This window comes from Podarcis vaucheri (assembly GCF_965113315.1).
Source record: "Podarcis vaucheri genome assembly, chromosome: 12".
In the NCBI taxonomy this organism is placed as follows: domain Eukaryota; kingdom Metazoa; phylum Chordata; class Lepidosauria; order Squamata; family Lacertidae; genus Podarcis; species Podarcis vaucheri.
The window spans coordinates 21,275,882-21,290,280 of NC_138750.1; the positions used below are offsets into that span (position 1 = coordinate 21,275,882).

The 14,399-nt window shown below is 44.5% G+C and overlaps 1 protein-coding gene across 3 annotated transcripts in view; it reads right to left on the reverse strand.

The window, feature by feature from the left end:
- ZCWPW2 (zinc finger CW-type and PWWP domain containing 2) overlaps positions 1–14,399 on the reverse strand; it is a 57,886-nt gene that overhangs the window by 15,380 nt on the left and 28,107 nt on the right. For all 3 annotated transcript variants that reach the window (XM_082193535.1, XM_082193534.1, XM_082193533.1), the window contains 2 exons: positions 11,876–11,990; positions 10,335–10,393 (listed from right to left, as the gene is read on the reverse strand). In XM_082193535.1, the coding sequence (XP_082049661.1) occupies positions 10,335–10,393; positions 11,876–11,990 (174 nt within the window). The remainder of the gene's footprint in view (positions 1–10,334; positions 10,394–11,875; positions 11,991–14,399) is intronic.

Here is a 14,399-nt window from a genome sequence, read left to right on the forward strand (position 1 = left end):
GCCAGGAAGGTCTATGATCACGACGCAACTCTGGCATTGTGGGAACTACAAAGAAAAGAAAGGAATTTGAAACTACGATCAATTCCAGAGGACGAAGGAGACAATCTTACGGACTTTTTAACGAAAGAGTTTGCTGATTCCTGGGAAGATCTAGAGGAAGACGAATTTAAAATTACAACAGCATTTAGACTGGGCAGAAGACAGAACAGAAAGGCGCCGAGAGACTGTCTGATTACCTTGAGATCGAAGGAGGAAAGAGACAAAATTCTAAGACTGCACTTTGAAAAGGCCTTACAAATTGGGAACTCACCGATACAGATTTTTAAAGACATTCCTAAACATATTTTGGACTTGAGAGCTTCGTATAAGGATTTGGTTTACCTGTTGAAGAAGAACACCATTCTCTTCAGGTGGGAATTTCCACAGGGACTGTCTTTTGACTATAGGGGGAAGAAGGTGAAAATAAAGACGATACAGGATAAAGACAGGTTCCTGCAAAGAAATCAAGAAGACTTACAGAAAGGAACTGTAGACCCAATTGCTGAGCAAAAGAGTGTAATAGACATCCTGAACCTTTCGTTTGGACAGAATCTTCCACCACCAACAGAGGAGGAACAACAATTGGGAGCTGTTGGAGGAATACCAGAAAAATAACAAGATGGCCCTGCAATTCCTTAGCTGGAATTGTAATGGGATGAACAGTCCTTTGAAGAGACGACAAGTATTCCATATTTTGTACAGAGAACAACTGGACTTGATTTGCTTACAGGAAACCTGTCAGGGAACTGACATCGGAGGAAAGGGGAGTGGTAAGGCTCCCAGAGACTGGGAGAGAGTCCACAGCCAAAGCAGGGACCAGCAGGAGGAGCGCGGGGTCTCTGGAGGAGGATCTCAGTAATGCTGAGAGAGACGCAGCAGCCCAGGCAGGAAGCAGCAGGGGAGAGAAAGGGGTGAGAGACACTTCGAGCGAAAATAGCGGGGAGGTGTCAGAAGCAACTGCAGGGAGACCCATACTTCGCCGGAAGCTGCCACGTCGTGAGTCCAGGAGACGCGTTTCCGTTAAGGAACTTCTTTGCTGGAAGCGCTTCCGCAGACAGCCACTGTCAGACTCTACTAGTGACTAGAGCAGACATGTCTGAGGAGCTCTGTCACACACAGAGGTTTGTGGGGTCGCACAAACTCTGAAGGGGCACAATTTTAAGCACAAGCAGCTAACCATCCCCTGACAGCAGTCTGACAGTCTCTGTACGCTGCCTGTGCAGGAGAAAGCATCATGAGCAACCCAGTCGGAACCGGAGACGCAGGGGTTGGAGCTGGTCCAAGCTTGGAGGAAAGGTATCAAGCTCTGGAGGTCCAACTTGCGCTGCAGACGGCGAGGCTCGAGGAGAGAAGGGCTCAGGATGCTGACAAAAAGGGGAGAACCACTCCGTTCCCCAGAAAGGTACCAGGATTGGTGCAGAAGTTTGGGGGGGACCCCAAGGATTACCATGCCTTTAGGACTGAGATGCAATATGCTCTGAATGTGCAGTTTGATGAGTTCCCTGATGAGGAATCGCGAGTTGCGTTCGTAATTGGGCATCTTGAGAAGGGGGCGCGGGACTGGGTTCGACCCCTGATGGCAACAAACAACGATATCCTAAAGGACACTATGAAATTCTTTCGTGCAATGGATATCATGTTTTCCAGCGATATTGAGGAAGGGTTGGTACGCAGACAGCTAATGGCTTGCAAGCAGGGAAGCAGATCTGTCCGTGAGTACTGGACTGAATTTACCATGCTGATTCACAGATTGGGGTGGGATTTATCGGCGGCACCCATTCAGATGCTATTTGAAGAAGGTCTTTCTTCAGCTGTGAAAGACGAGCTGGCCAGGAGCCCCAGGGCGGGGTCTATGGATCAGCTGACCAAATCTGCGCTGACCATTGGAGCGCGCCAGGAGGCAAGAGCCTTGGAGAGGCGGGAAGGGAGAGGGGAACGTTGGAAGGAGTTACGCATTCCAGACATTCCTGAGCCAGCTTTCCCGCCGGCAGAGCCGATGGAAATCGGAACAGCCCGCGCGCGCGCAGTTTCAAAGCCCAGTGAGGGGGGCGAAGAAGGAGGGAAAGGGAGCCCGGAAATGCTATCTCTGCCAACAGCCAGGCCACTTTGCCAGAGTCTGCCCCCAGAGGAAGGAATGGCAAGGGATGGTGGGAGTGGTTGAGGGGGAAGAGCAGGGAGAAACGGAGCAGGTAAAAGCCAACGCCTGGTTGCCAGCAGGGCACTGCAGCCAGGCCAAAGAGCAGTGAAAGTGCCCCTTCCCCAAGTGCCAGTGCCAGAAGCTCCTCGACCTGCTCTAGTGATTGAAGTGTCGCTAGAGCTGCAAAATGGACACCCCCTAAAAATAAAGGCGCTGTTGGACTCAGGCAGCTCCTGCAATTTCATGAGCAAGGAGTTTGCTGCTGAGCACCAGATACAGACTATCCCTTTAAGCAACCCCCTGCAGGTGACCACGATTGATGGCAGGGAACTGTTGGGAGGAGGCGTCAGCTTGCAGACCGTCCCAATGATAATGAGGGTGGCAAGGCACACAGAACTGATAGCGTTTAATGTGGCCACCTTGGGAGGCGCTCCCATTATTTTGGGAATGAGCTGGCTGGCCCTACATGATCCGCTGGTGGGCTGGCATCAAAGAGTGGTTTCCTTCGGTTCCGCACACTGCTTAGAACACTGCAGGGCGGAAAAGGGGTCAGCAGGGGCCCAAGCCACCCTAGCAGGGACGGAAGTGATGGAGAAGGGGAAGGTGCCACCACAGTATGCTGATCTCAGCGACGTGTTCAGCGAGAAGGAAGCGGACCAACTACCCCCGCATAGGCCCTTTGATTGCCAGATCAATTTACTCCCTGGAGCACAGCTTCCTGTAGGCAAGTTGTATGCCATGTCAGACAGGGAGATGCAGGAGTTGCGAGCGTTCATTGACAAGAACCTGAAGAGAGGCTTCATCAGAGAGTCCAAGGCAGCGGGGGGTAGCCCAGTGTTTTTTGTGGATAAAAAAAACACGGACAAGCCGAGGCTGGTATGTGACTTTCGGGCCCTAAATGCAGTGACAGAGCCGGCGGCTTTTCCTATGCCCAGGATTGATGATATTTTGACCAGGGTGCGAAAAGGAAAGATTTTTACAAAGCTGGACCTAAGGGGGGCGTACAACCTAATACGTATAAGGAAAGGGGATGAATGGAAGACCACCATGTTCACCCCTTTGGGGGCATTTGAATACCTCGTTATGCCTTTTGGATTACAAACAGGCTCTGCGTGTTTTCAAGCCTTTATGAACCATGTACTGGGGCCTTTGCTCTACAAGAATTGCGTGGCCTTCTTAGATGACGTGTTGGTGTATTCGGAGAATGAGGAGCAACATGTGAGAGACGTCAGAGAAGTGTTGAGCAGGCTGCAAGCCAACAGACTGTGGGTGAAACTGGAAAAGTGTCAGTTTCATACCAAGGAGGTGGAATTCCTGGGGTACCGCTTGTCAGACAAGGGGTTGGCCATGGACCCCGGCAAGGTTCAAGCGGTGCTGGAATGGAAAACACCCAAGACCAAGAAGGATGTGCAGAGGTTCCTAGGGTTTGGAAACTTTTATCGTAAGTTCATCCGAAACTTCGCCCACCTGACGGCGCCCATCACGGACTGTCTCAGCAGCAAAAAGAAGTTTGTTTGGACGGGGGAGGCGGAGCGAGCGTTTGAGGAACTGAAAAGGGCCTTCGCCTCTGACGAACAACTTCTACATGTGGATTTACAAAAAAAGCTGAGGGTCGAAACAGATGCTTCTGACAGAGCCATAGGGGCGGTGCTTCTTCTGCAGCCGGGGAAGGAGGGGTCAGAGTGGCGACCGTGTGCCTTCTTTTCACGAAAGCTGAACAAATCTGAGAGAAACTACACGGTGTACGACCGGGAACTTCTTGCTATTTATGAGGCCTTCCGGAGATGGAGGCACCTACTAATTGGTGCACAACAGAAGGTGCAAGTGTGCACGGACCATAAGAATCTAGAGTATTGGAGAACTGCGCGAGTGCTCAACCAAAGGCAGTTGAGATGGGCCCAGGAGTTCTCCAAATTTAACTTTGAGATTTGTTACGTACCAGGCCCGGAGAACGTTAGGGCGGACGCTCTCTCACGCAAACCTGAATATTTGGAGGGAGAGGGTGCACCCGAAGAGACTCATGTTATTCCCGAGGACCGCTGGGTGTGTGGGGCGGCTTTGGTGGGGCAAAGGGAACTGGTAGAGGGAACGGTGCAGGATGAATACGCCCAGGACAAACTCAGGGGTCTCAGGAGGGAGGGAGACAAACCCGGGGGTTTTGAGGAGAGAAACGGGGCGTTGTATTACAAGGGAGCGTTATACATACCGGAAGGGGAATTGAGGGAAAAGGTACTCAAGCAACTGCACGATAGCCCCACAGCAGGGCATTTTGGGCAACACAAAACCATGTGGCTGGTTACCAGGGAATTCTGGTGGCCCAAGGTCAGGGAAGATGTGCGTGAATATGTGAGAGGGTGTGACCGATGTCAACGAGCCAAGGGGGAGAGGCGGGCACCGGCAGGTTTTATTAGAACCACTACCCACGCCGGAAAGACCATGGGAGGCAGTGGCAATAGATTTCATGACTGATCTGCCCAGGTCCAAGGGGAAGACAGCCATTATGGTTGTGGTAGACCTGTTAACAAAGATGGCCCACTTTATAGCCTGCTCACATGCGGTCACAGCAGAAGAAACCGCTAGATTGTTTGTGGAAAATGTGTTTAGGTTGCATGGTGCCCCCTTGAGGGTGGTTTCGGACCGAGGGAAACAATTTACTTCCAGGTTCTGGAGGAAGCTCATGAGCTTATTATTGCATGTAGAGGTGAATTTTTCCACTGCCCGTCATCCAGAAACCAATGGGCAGGCGGAAAGAGCTAATGGTGTCCTCCAGCAATATTTGAGGTGTTATGTGAATGACAGAGAGAATGATTGGGTGGAGAAGCTGGCGTTGGCAGAATTTGCCTATAACAATGCAGAGAACGTGTCCACGGGGATGAGCCCTTTTTTGGCCAATCACGGGTGTCATCCCCGAGCCTTCCCAGGGGGGGAGGGGAAGAACTGGAGCGTTCCTGCCGCAGAACAGTTCGTTGAAGAAATGGAAGCGATCCCTCGCCAGCTCCAACTTAATTTAAACAGGGCGAAGGAGGAATATAAGAGGCAGGCAGACAAAACCAGAAGGGAAGGGGAAAGCATTAGGGTGGGGGACCAGGTGTGGCTGTCCACCCAAGGGTTACCATTTAAAGGAGGTTGTAAGAAGTTAAGACCCAAAAGACTGGGCCCATTTGAAGTCACGCAACAGGTCAACCCAGTGGCTTTCAGACTCCGGTTACCGAACCACATGAAGTTGCACCCAGTGTTCCACAGATCATTGCTGTCACCGTATATAGGGGACAGAGAGGGGAGGGTCAATAGGGGACCAGCTATGGAGGAAAAAGAACACAGCTACCATGTAGCGGAGATTCTCGATTCTAGGTGGAGGGGAGAGCAAGTAGAGTATTTGGAAATGTGGGAAGGGGAGCCGGAGTCGGAAAACACCTGGGTCAGGGCAGAGGATGTAGATGACGAGGTTTTGATTGAAACTTTTCATCAGAGATTCCCTAGAAAACCCCAGCCAGTGGCGAGGTTCCGGAGGGAATACTTCGCCACCACCGACGACGAAGAAGAGTTGGAGGGGTTCGCTGATTCCGAGGTGGAGGAGGATTCAGCGAGTCGGAATGAAGACCGATGGAGGGAATTGTTCGAGACGTCTGAAGATGAAGAGGATTCTTTTAGGGGTTTCAGCTCCTCACCGCCCAGAGGAGAAAGTAGGGGCGGGGGAGAGGGGGGCCCTGGAGGGGAGGTGGATGTCAGGGAACTGACATCGGAGGAAAGGGGAGTGGTAAGGCTCCCAGAGACTGGGAGAGAGTCAACAGCCAAAGCAGGGACCAGCAGGGGGAGCGCGGGGTCTCTGGAGGAGGATCTCAGTAATGCTGAGAGAGACGCAGCAGCCCAGGCAGGAAGCAGCAGGGGAGAGAAAGGGGTGAGAGACACTTCGAGCGAAAATAGCGGGGAGGTGTCAGAAGCAACTGCAGGGAGACCCATACTTCGCCGGAAGCTGCCACGTCGTGAGTCCAGGAGACGCGTTTCCGTTAAGGAACTTCTTTGCTGGAAGCGCTTCCGCAGACAGCCACTGTCAGACTCTACTAGTGACTAGAGCAGACATGTCTGAGGAGCTCTGTCACACACAGAGGTTTGTGGGGTCGCACAAACTCTGAAGGGGCACAATTTTAAGCACAAGCAGCTAACCATCCCCTGACAAAACCCATATAACTAGAGCACACAGGAGACTGCTTATGAATAAAAAATTGGGACAAGAATTTATTTCGTCGGACAAAGTGAAAAAAAGAGGAGTTGTGATTTATGTAAAAGAGAAGTGGGCTCCAAAAATGATGTTCAAAGATGAACAAGGAAGATATTTAGCGGTGGAGATTCAGGTACAAGGAGAAAAATTTTTGATAATTGGGATCTATGCACCAAATGAAGGTAAAGCAGAATTCTTCAAAAAACTCCATGAAACTTTGACGGATTATTTGGAATACAATATGATAATCATGGGAGATATGAATGGTGTAGTCTCTACAAATATGGACAAGACACAAAGACTGACACTTACTAAAGAAGGGAGACTCCCGAAGACTTTCTTTGAAATGACTGAAAATATGGACTTAATAGACATTTGGAGAACAAGGAACCCTCTTGAAAGAGAGGGAACCTTTTTCTCCCATGCAAAGATGACCTGGACCAGAATCGACCAAATATGGGTTACTAGTGGAATGGCTCCGAAGATTAAGAAGGTAGAAATCTGCCCAAAAACCTGTTCCGACCATAACGCCGTGAAGATGGAAATGAAATTTACAACAACTGGTCAGTTTAGATGGAGAATGAATGACACCCTATTCCGAGATAGAGAGATCCACATGAAGGCCCAAAAAACTCTGAAGGACTATTTTGAAATCAATCTAAAGGGCGATGTGGAAAAAAGAGTGATCTGGGACGCAAGTAAAGCTGTGATGCGAGGATTTTTGATTCAACAAAATTCAATAAAGAAGAGAAAACAGAATGAGAAAAAGGAAAAAATTTTGGAAAAGATAAAAGAAGGAGAGAAAAAATTAAGATCAAAACCAAAGTCCCAGGAGATTTTGAGGGAGATTAAGTTGCATCAAACACAATATATGGAATTGATGAACCAAGAGATAGAATGGAAAATAAAGCAAATGAAACAAAAGACATTTGAGTCGGCAGACAAATGTGGTAAACTTCTGGCATGGCAACTTAAGAAAAGACAGAAACTAAATACAGTCACAAGTCTAGAAGTGGATGGAAAAAATATATCTAAACCCAACGAGATAAGAAATTGTTTTGTGAGTTATTTTAAAAAACTTTATTCCCAAGGATTACAAAATGAAGAGGACATAGATAAATTCCTTAATAAATATGGATTACAAAAAATCTCTCATCATAGCAAGGTGGATCTAAACCAGAGAATAACAGAACAAGAGATAGAGGGTGCCATTCAGGACATGCAATTGGGCAAATCTCCAGGGCCAGACGGACTGACTTCCAGATATTACAAATCTTTAAAGGAATGGCTGATACAACCGTTAAAGGAAGTTTGTAACGAGATCTTAGAGGGAAAAAAGGCACCCGAATCGTGGAAAGAAGCATATATCTCACTCATACCAAAGACAGAGACTGAAAAGACTCAACTGAAGAACTACCGCCCAATTTCGTTACTGAATGTGGATTACAAAATTTTTGCAGACATTTTAGCAAAAAGATTTAAAAGAGTACTGATGGAGAAGATTCACAGAGACCAAGCAGGCTTTCTCCCAAAAAGACACCTCTCAGACAATGTTAGGAATATAATAGACATTTTGGAAAAGTTAGAGGTGAACATAAATACTAAAGCAGTTTTGATATTTGTGGATGCGGAGAAAGCCTTTGACAATATTTCGTGGAGTTTTATGAAAAAGAATCTTCATGGGATGGGGGTAGGACAAGGATTTGAGAATGGTATGGGTGCAATATATTCCGAACAAAAAGCTAAGTTGATTGTAAATAATGTAATAACTGAGGAACTTAAGATAGAAAAAGGAACACGACAGGGGTGCCCAATTTCCCCATTGCTTTTTATTTCGGTCCTGGAGGTGTTGCTGAATATGATTAGAGACGACCAGCAGGTTAAAGGTGTAAAGGTCGGAACCAAACACTATAAGTTAAGAGCGTTCGCAGATGACCTTGTTTTGACCTTGCAGGAGCCAAACACTAGTACAAAAAGAGTGTTGGAAATAATCCAACAATTTGGACAGGTAGCTGGATTTAAATTGAATAAACAAAAAACTAAAGTCTTAGGGAAAAACCTAACAGATATGGAAAAGAATAAGTTTCAAGAAGAGACAGGTCTGACGGTGGTTAAGAAGGTGAAATATCTAGGGGTTAATTTAACATCTAAAAACTTGAATCTGTATAAGGACAATTATGAAAAATGTTGGTCAGAAATTAAAAAAGATTTAGAAATATGGTCAAATTTGAGATTGTCAATGTTAGGCCGAATTGCAGTGATTAAGATGAATGTATTGCCTAGAATGTTATTTTTATTTCAAACTTTGCAGATTATTGACAAGATGGACTGTTTCAAGAGGTGGCAGAAAGACATTGCGAAATTTGTCTGGCAGGGCAAAAAGCCCAGAATAAAATATAAAATTTTAACAGATGCAAAAGAAAGAGGGGGATTTGCCCTGCCGGACTTAAAATTGTACTATGAAGCAGCAGCATTCTGCTGGCTGAAAGAGTGGATGCTCCTCGAGAATACAGATATCTTGGACTTAGAAGGTTTCAATAATGCATTTGGCTGGCATGCATATCTATGGTATGACAAAATCAAAGTGCATAGTGCCTTTAAAAATCATATTGTAAGGAAAGCGTTGTTTAATGTTTGGATGAGATATAAAGATCTGTTGGAAAACAAAACCCCTAGATGGTTGTCACCCTTAGAGGCTAAGGCCCACAAGAAAGTTAATATGGAGGTCGGATGGCCAAAGTATTCTGAGATCTTAGAACAGGATGGAGAGAAACTGAAATTAAAGAGCCATGAAAAATTAAAACCCAAAGTACAAGATTGGCTCCACTATTATCAAATAATGGAGGTTTTTAAACAAGACAGGAAAATTGGCTTCCAGGTGGAAAAATCAAAACTTGAGACAGAATTGTTAGAACCCAATACTAAGAATTTGTCAAGAATGTATAACTTGCTGTTGAAATGGAATACACAAGACGAAACAGTTAAATCAGTTATGATTAAGTGGGCACAGGACATTGGTCATAATATTATGTCTGCTGACTGGGAAAGGTTGTGGAACACTGGTATTAAATTTACGGCATGTAGTGCTTTAAAGGAAAATGTGATGAAAATGGTCTATAGGTGGTACATGACTCCAGTTAAGCTAGCAAAAATTTATCATTTGCCTGATAACAAATGTTGGAAATGTAAGGAAACTGAAGGTACTTTTTATCATCTTTGGTGGACATGCCCGAAGATTAAGGTTTTCTGGGAGATGATATATAATGAAATGAAAAAGGTATTTAAATATACCTTCCTTAAGAAACCAGAGGCCTTTCTCTTGGGCATTGTCGGCCAACTGGTGCCAAAAAAGGATAGAACTTTTTTCATGTATGCAACAACAGCAGCAAGAATACTGATCGCAAAGTATTGGAAGACACAAGATTTACCCACCTTGGAAGAATGGCAGATGAAAGTGATTGACTATATGACATTGGCGGAAATGACGAGCAGAATTCGTGACCAGGGAAAGGAGACTGCGGAAGAAGACTAGAAGAAATTTAAGATTTATCTTAAGAACTATTATAAACTTGATGAACTTTAGAATGTCGAGATTTTACAGAGAGAAAGGGTTGCAGTAATATAAGATTAGATTAAGAAAGGACTATGATGAATTAGGATCGGAAAAAACATTTATAAGTTGCTATAAAATTTGGACATGAGGATGCAGAAAGGGGAGGTATGGGGAAGTCTGAGGAAAGAAGTTTATGAAAGGACATTTTGAAATTATATTTGTTTGTTTGTCTGTTTTTCTTTTATGTTTGTTTGTTATAAAAACTCTTGTAAAACCAATAAAAATTTTATAAAAAAAAAAAATGAAGCTGAAAGTATAACTTTGGTTTGCAAACGAGTAGGCTCCACCAATCCATTAAGAATGTAAGAATACATATTAAATCTTACATTTTTTCTGCAAGTGATCATGTTAGATTTGGTTTCGGCTTCTTTATTCTTTACTGCATCTATATATAAAAAAAAACATTGGTAAATGAGCAAAAGCAATAACTGAGTAAAAATAGTTTACTGGCAAACAAAATTACTTTTCATAGTTATTCCAATCTGTTCTCTGATACATCAAGTTGTAATAACAAGATGTAGTACTGGTACAAAAAAATATTTTATTAAATATATAATTATATTATAAGGGATTGCATGGTACCTTTCTGTACTGCTGTTACTACCTGCACAAGTTTTCCAAATATGCACCAAACACACACATAATTTAATCTGCTGTGGACATAAGAGCCAACTCCTGGGGGCTGAGGTCCCTTTGCCCCCCCCCCATGATAGATTTCAGGGGGCTGAGCCCCCCTCCCAAGTTGAAGGGCATTGCCATTCAAATGGTGTGCATGTGCCACATCTTGTGATCAATTATGTGGGGCGGGGCTTACCTGCGCCACCCCCCCCCGCCTGTGGAATTGTTTTACACAGTGCTATCACCTCTGGTGGCACTCTGGGTTAAACCACAGAGCCTAGGACTTGCCGATCAGGTCAGCGGTTCGAATCCCCGCGACAGGGTGAGTTCCCATTGCTCGGTCCCTGCTCCTGCCAACCTAGCAGTTCGAAAGCACGTCAAAGTGCAAGTAGATAAATAGGTACCTCTCTGGCGGGAAGGTAAACGGCGTTTCCGTGCGCTGCTCTGGTTCGCCAGAAGCGGCTTAGTCATACTGGCCACATGACCCGGAAGCTGTACGCCGGCTCCCTTGGCCAATAAAGCGAGATGAGCGCCGCAACCCCAGAGTCGGTCCCGACTGGACCTAATGGTCAGGGGTCCCTTTATCACCTCTGGTGGCCGTGTTTTCCAGCAGTGGATGGTTTTAGGGGGCTGTGTTGCTCACCTGACCTCCATTTGCTTATGCTGCTGCTGCTGCTTACTGGAAAGTAGAAGGGAAGCGGGGAGGTGGTGGGGAGGTTAGTGCCGTGGAAGTGCACTGCCAGGAGTGCCAGAATGGCTCTGCCAGTGCCTTCGCACCATGCTGACCTCACTGCTGCCTCACCCCTCCTCCCAGTAAGCAGCACCAGCCTCACTATCTACAACTGATATGTTCTGGAGATGTCTACATTCAGGATTATGACACGGTCAACATGGATGAGACATCAACAGAAAATATCATGTGTGTTACAGGGAGGACCATGGCAGCAATCCAGCCACTCCTTCAAGGGACACATGTTGTGCAGAATCAACCCCCACATATCAAACAGGGCAATGTCATGAATGAGCACTCAAAGTAGAAGACAGATAAAAGAGCGAGGGTCACAAGCAATCCGCATGAAGCACTTATACATATAAAGCCTTAGTTTTCATTTAATAATTTGAAATCATTATATTACTGTATACCACAATTACTAGTACATTACAATTACTGTACTAGGGAAAGAATCCACTTTGCATACAAACAAACAATGAAGTCAATATAGAGAGACAGAAAGCCAGATAACTGTACCCGTTTTTGAGAGGTAGCACATTTCAAGCCTTTGCTGAGCAGAACAGGCCAGCAATTTGTTTGCTTCTTCTAATGCACTTTCATACCAGACTTTCCCCCTCTTGTATACATTTGCCTACAGAAACACACACACATTATATTAGCTATCAAACTATTAGTACTATGTTTCTGAAATTACAAATCCGTGCAAAAATATATATGCATGGACTCAGCTAGTCTTGGATGTGTTACATACACCTGGAGTTGCAAATATATATAATTATATATTTATAAATTTAAGATTATGAACCCATTTTAATACCCCTCCCCCAAATGGAAACATCCATTTTTAAAAAATTAGCTATCCATATCAGTTTTTAGAACTTACATGAGGCAGAGACACACACAGCTGACCCATCTTTGGCAGTTTTGGGGTGACATTAAAGGACAGCAAGTTGTCTATTTCTCCCATTTAAACAAGGAAGAGAATTATTTGATTTTGTCTCATAGATCAAAATGTCTTTGCCTGTTCCTGAGTTAGGTCCTGTTGGTAGAGTTTTGAACTCTTCATTTTTGGGAGTTTATAAATGAATGTAAATCCAGACACCTGCCTTGACTACACTGTGAAATCCAGTATCAACTACATATGCCATCAATCATTAAAAAAAATCCCATGTTATTTACAACTTTTAAACGTGGGCATTTGAAACAACATATTAACAGTGACATTCTATACAAGTCTACTAAGAAGGAAGCCCTACTGAGTTCAAATAGTTGTACTGTAGATATGACTTCAGCCCAAACCAATAAAAATATGCTGTTTTACTAAGTTTTGTACTAACTATAATTAGGTCTTTGAGAATTATTTTGCTTTGAGTGGAAAGGGAAATAAAGTGAAAGTGAAGTAAAAATAAAGCTGTTTTGAGGGCTTCCGGTGTGAGGAAGCACTGGTGAGAAAGAAGTCTCCTGTATTAATGAAAAAAGGAATACAGCATAGTTTAGACAAAAGGAAACTGTAGTTTACAGTGAACTAGAAGCTGAACTGTAGAAGCCACGCAATTTTTCACATAGTCTTGAACATGCCCAGTTCTGCTATGTACAGAGCCATTTATTGGTATCTAAACTATGTGTCATAACCATTTCAATTGTTATGCAATCTCTCTTGTAGGCTTAAGGCACAATAGTTAGCAAAACTATGAGCATGACCTGGAACCTTTGAAACAATGAACTTCAACGCAGTACTTGCTGATCAAACAATATATTGCAACTTAGTAATGCTGTTTGTTAGCATTTGCATTTACTGAACTGAAATCAAAGTTGGGAGGAAAAAAAGAAGTCTTTAGAGGCAAAGATGAAAGGCTCCTATTCTTAATTTATACAATCCCAAAATATAGGCTATATGATTAAAGAGATTTAAGTTTAGAGGGTTACCTTAATATTATAGAAAACAAATCTAGAAGAAATGCCTTTAGCTTGTTGCTAGGCACCAGTAACTAAACTCAACATCTAATCCCTGCTTATGCAGAAATTGTAAATTGCATTCTCCTTAATAATAAAGAGAACTGATTAGAAGTTATTAATATTTTCTTTCTTTTTACCATCATCTTGTCAACAGTCAGTCTATTTTTTGAAGCACGGCTTGTTGGATTAGTTTCCTACAGGAAGATACAGTTTGTGTAGGGGAGCGTGGAATCTCAATCTAGTCCTCTATAGACAAAAGGCTGCTTTCACCAATGTTATCTCTTCAGAGAAGGGAAGGAAACAGTTTCTGCATGCTTTCTTGACTATTGTCTTGGGCCCTGCTCTTCTTTAGTTCCAGGGCTGTTCCTACCATTAGACAGAGTGAGACAGCTGCCTCGGGTGGCTAATGTCGGAGATGGGAATCCTTCTACCATTCCCTTTGCACCTCTTAAGTTATTCTGTTGCCCTCAGGTAGGGGAGAGGATGTGGTCCTTTCACCAAGTAAGATGTGGCTTTTGCATTCGGAACAGGGAGGGTGCCATCTTGACCTTTTCCTCAAGCAGCAAAATAGCTTGTTGGCTCTGCTCCGTTCTGATCTATGCTATATCCATGTGGTACTATGAATTATGAAACCTGTACAACATAATTTTCTTCAACTAACACCCCTGCAGTTACTAGTTATCTGAGTCCAAAGTGAAGATAAATAATAATAATAATAATAATAATAATAATAATAATAATAATAATAAAAAATTTTATTTATATCCCGCCCTCCCCAGCCGAAGCCGGGCTCAGGGCGGCTAACAACAATAAAACAGTACAAAAGTACAACATAAACAACATTCTAAAATCATTCATTATAAAAATTAATTAATTCAAGCCACTAGCAACCATTGGGCCAGAGCTCTGCGAAGATTGCCGAGGGAGGGAGTCAGGCTGTGCCCTGGCCAAAGGCCTGGTGGAACAGCTTTGTCTTGCAGGCCCTGCGGAAGGATGTCAAGTCCCGCAGGGCCCTGGTCTCTTGTGACAGAGTGTTCCACCAGATCGGAGCCACAGCCGAAAAAGCCCTGGCTCTAGTTGAGGC